Below are 3607 nucleotides of genomic sequence, written 5' to 3'. Positions count from 1 at the left end.
GGAGGAGGCTGGAGGCAGCGACGAGCAGTCATCAATTGCCGACCTCGTCCACGATGCAGATCGACGGCAATCAGACGTTGATAGCCGGCACGCACAATCTTCACCTGGGCCATCACCCGGGCCTCACCATCCACGCCAACTCCTCGTCCTCCCTCAACCGTTACTCGCCCGCCAGCTCCTTGTCCCCGGACGATCACGGCTGCTCGCAGAGCGGCTCGCTGAGTCCGAACTCGCAAGGGTCGAGGGGTTACAGGTCGTTGCCGTACCCGTTGAAGAAGAAGGACGGCAAGATGCATTACGAGTGCAACGTGTGTTGCAAGACGTTCGGCCAACTGTCGAATCTCAAGGTACATCTGAGGACCCATTCCGGCGAGAGGCCGTTCAAGTGTAACGTTTGCACCAAGAGTTTCACGCAGCTGGCCCATCTGCAGAAGCATCATCTCGTCCACACCGGTAAGTGTAAAAGAAAAAAACTCCATGTTTTATGTTTTTACTCGAAGCTCGAGGCGCGGGTGATCGAGGTATACGTATACGTACATGTACACGTGCGCAGGTGAAAAGCCGCACCAATGCGAGATCTGCAAGAAGAGGTTCAGCTCGACCTCGAACCTCAAGACCCATCTGAGACTGCATTCCGGCCAAAAGCCCTACGCCTGTGACCTGTGCCCCGCCAAATTCACCCAGTTCGTTCACTTGAAGTTGCACAAGAGGTTACACACGAACGAAAGGCCTTACACCTGCCAAGGTTGCGACAAGAAGTACATCAGCGCGAGCGGACTTAGGACGCATTGGAAGACGACCAGTTGCAGGCCGAACAATATCGAGGATGAGCTCGCCCTTGCCGCGGCCGTTGGCTCGCCGACGTATTACGAGTACGGCCCGGATATGAACGTCGGTAAGTTCGATCTGGAGGAAAGATAGATAAATTTTATCATTGTATTCTATCCTGTCCTGTTGTTCGTTTAATCGGAGAATCGCGAACCCGGTGTTTCCAATCGATCGTAGAGGAGTTCTTTTCTTTCTTTGTTTTATTTCCTTTTTTTTTTTTTTTTTTTTCCCCTCTCTTTATTGAGAAGAGAACGTTGTTTCGATTTACAGGAAATATGCCGAAGGAATGCGAATTGGAGCACATCGATAATTACGAGAGGCACGGATCCACTCACGGCCCGCACTCCACGTCTCTCCACAACTTGGAGAATTCCGTGGGGCGGCCAAGCGTCATAGAGACCTCCCAGCCTCATATAATCGAGTGCACCTAAAAATGGGGGTATGAGCCCTTTCGCTCAAACGCAAAATCCAGCCGTGGAATAGTAAACGAGTTGCTCACGACAAACGAAAACGATGTTACCCTCGTGAGATGGCAGTGAGAGCCATACTCACGATTCCACGATTCCCTTCGAAATGGGAAAATCGGAGGAAAATGTTTTTCGAAAATGTGCTTTTCCTTCGTTTCACTCGTCGCGTGAGAAAAGCAGCGTGTAAGAGAAGAAACGTGTGCACAGAGATGATCGTCGTGACGCGATCGAAAATGTGAGTGAGATTACGTGCAACAAATCATTCGAAATTGTTGAAGGGAAAAAGGAGAAAAAAAAAAAAAAAGAAAAAGAAAGAAACTGTTGTTGCTTGGTTATTGTTAACGCGAAGGAATTCAAAGCTTTTAGTAGATAACACTTCTTGAAAGCTGGTTATACTTTTTACGTACGTCAAACGTAACGCGAAACGTAGTTCGATTTCTCTGACGAGGGTGGAAGAATCGACGAGATTCCAGCTACGAGCATACAAAAGTTCCTTCCTTGTAAATACTCGTTTCTATATTTTTTCTATGGTAGCGCCACCAACGAAAACGCGAATCAAGAGAGAAAGAAAGAAAGAAAGAAAGAAAGAAAGAAAAAAGGAGAGAGAAAGAAGAAACAAACGTGAAACAAACGTGAAACAAACGTGAAACAAAAAGTGGGACGAAATGAACGATAATAGGATTAATTATGTCTCGAGTCGTCACACGCTGCCATTTCCGGATAGAATCGAGAGAAAGCGAGTACCAAAGTCGTTCGAGCTTCTCGATTATCCTTCCACGGTCTATCCTAAATACGATGCTTAGAAAAGGTACCGTACTAACGCGGTACAATCGTTTTTTCTATTCTATATATATATATATATATATATATATACAAACCGCTAAAAAAAGAAAAAAGAGAGAGAGAGAGAGAGAAAAAAAGAAGAAACACTTCCACAAATACTTCCAACGTTCGGCCGATAAAACAGAAGATGGACAAACTCTCCAACGAGCAATTTCTAACTCTCTCTATCGCCACGCGTTCTAACGCGCCACGATGCACAGTTTGTACCTTTTTTATCATATAACGGATTAACGATAATTCGAACCCTTCGTCGTAACGCTTGGGACGTTGAAACGAATTTCGACCACATTTCCTGCAAAAGCAAACTGGACGTATATATATATTTTTTCCTTCTTCCTCGCGGTATCACGGTACCATTTTCTACGCGTTCGAGCTTAGGCGGTTTGAAAGTGAAAAATGAATGGCGGATTTTGTCGGCATCCGTCAGCGCATTCGCGGCAAACGCAACGCGCGGGGAAACATAGCGAGAGTAAAACGCGTTAAATGTTAAAACGAACAACCAGTGACGACACGACTGCAACTATACGAGACCTGTACCTGTATATACTAACATTTACTATTAATTATTCGATAATTTAAAGAAAAGGTAATAATATAAGGAGCTCTAATTTATGAATACCTTTATATATGTATATGTATAAAATCGTCGTCGGTTGGCGAAGAAGCACGGTAGGCTGCGCTCTACGATAATCTCTTTTTTAAATAGGGAGGAAATCTTTTCAGAAATTAGATAATTTATTACACGCGTACACGTAACTGTAGTTAAAAATGTTTAAAAAAAAAAAAAAAAAAAAAAAAGAACACGGGGGAAAAAAAGCTTTCGGTGATCGAGTATCTATATCTATATTTATACACATTCATATAAATATAAACATATACATATATATATATATAAAAATATATATATATACATATATATATATATTTTTTAGGCGTCCTTTTGTCGTGGAATTTTCGGAAAACGGAAAGCATAGTCTCTCGGTCCACGCGAACGAATATTATTTTTTTTTCCTTTCTTCCCCCCCGCCCTCGCCCCCTTTTTCTTTCCCCATCCCCATTTTCGAATTTTCCCTTTTCGCAACGCTATATATCTCTTCTCCTTTCCAGATCGATCGATTTTCAAAACTATCGTACCGACACACACACACACATACACACATACACACACACACACGTTTCTTTCGCATCGTCAATAGAGATAAATATAAAAAAAGACGTCAATAAAACGCGGTAACACGATAAGATAATTGGGAGAATCGTCGATTTTAATCATTACGATTCGATTTCGTTCGACGAAAAAAGAGAGAGAGAGAGAGAAAGAGAGAGCGCTTTATCTTTCTCGTCTTATCGCGATCGCGCACAAAGTTCGTTTACTCATCGTGACATGGAGTGCGATTAAAGAAGTTGATTAATTTCATGAGTGAATGAGTGAGTGAGTGAGTGAGTGAGTGAGTGAGAGAGTGAGTGAA

The 3607-nt window shown here is 43.2% G+C and overlaps 2 protein-coding genes across 2 annotated transcripts in view; one reads left to right on the top strand and one right to left on the bottom strand.

The window, feature by feature from the left end:
* Positions 1-1893, top strand: part of LOC102680185 (PR domain zinc finger protein 1) — an 8249-nt gene extending 6356 nt beyond the window's left edge. Inside the window, exons 7-9 of the mRNA XM_006621259.2 lie at positions 5-453; positions 554-895; positions 1099-1893. Of these exons, the coding sequence (XP_006621322.1) occupies positions 5-453; positions 554-895; positions 1099-1259 (952 nt within the window). The 3' untranslated portion in view covers positions 1260-1893. The remainder of the gene's footprint in view (positions 1-4; positions 454-553; positions 896-1098) is intronic.
* The window catches only part of LOC102678465 (protein FAM76A), a 42307-nt gene that overhangs the window by 30673 nt on the left and 8027 nt on the right, over positions 1-3607 (bottom strand). The gene's annotated exons all lie outside the window — the stretch shown is intronic.

The sequence above is a fragment of the Apis dorsata genome, unplaced genomic scaffold (assembly GCF_000469605.1).
Source record: "Apis dorsata unplaced genomic scaffold, Apis dorsata 1.3 scaffold_618, whole genome shotgun sequence".
NCBI lineage: Eukaryota > Metazoa > Arthropoda > Insecta > Hymenoptera > Apidae > Apis > Apis dorsata.
Note: the sequence above shows the minus strand (reverse complement) of the source record. Positions and strands in the feature narration are given on the sequence as shown.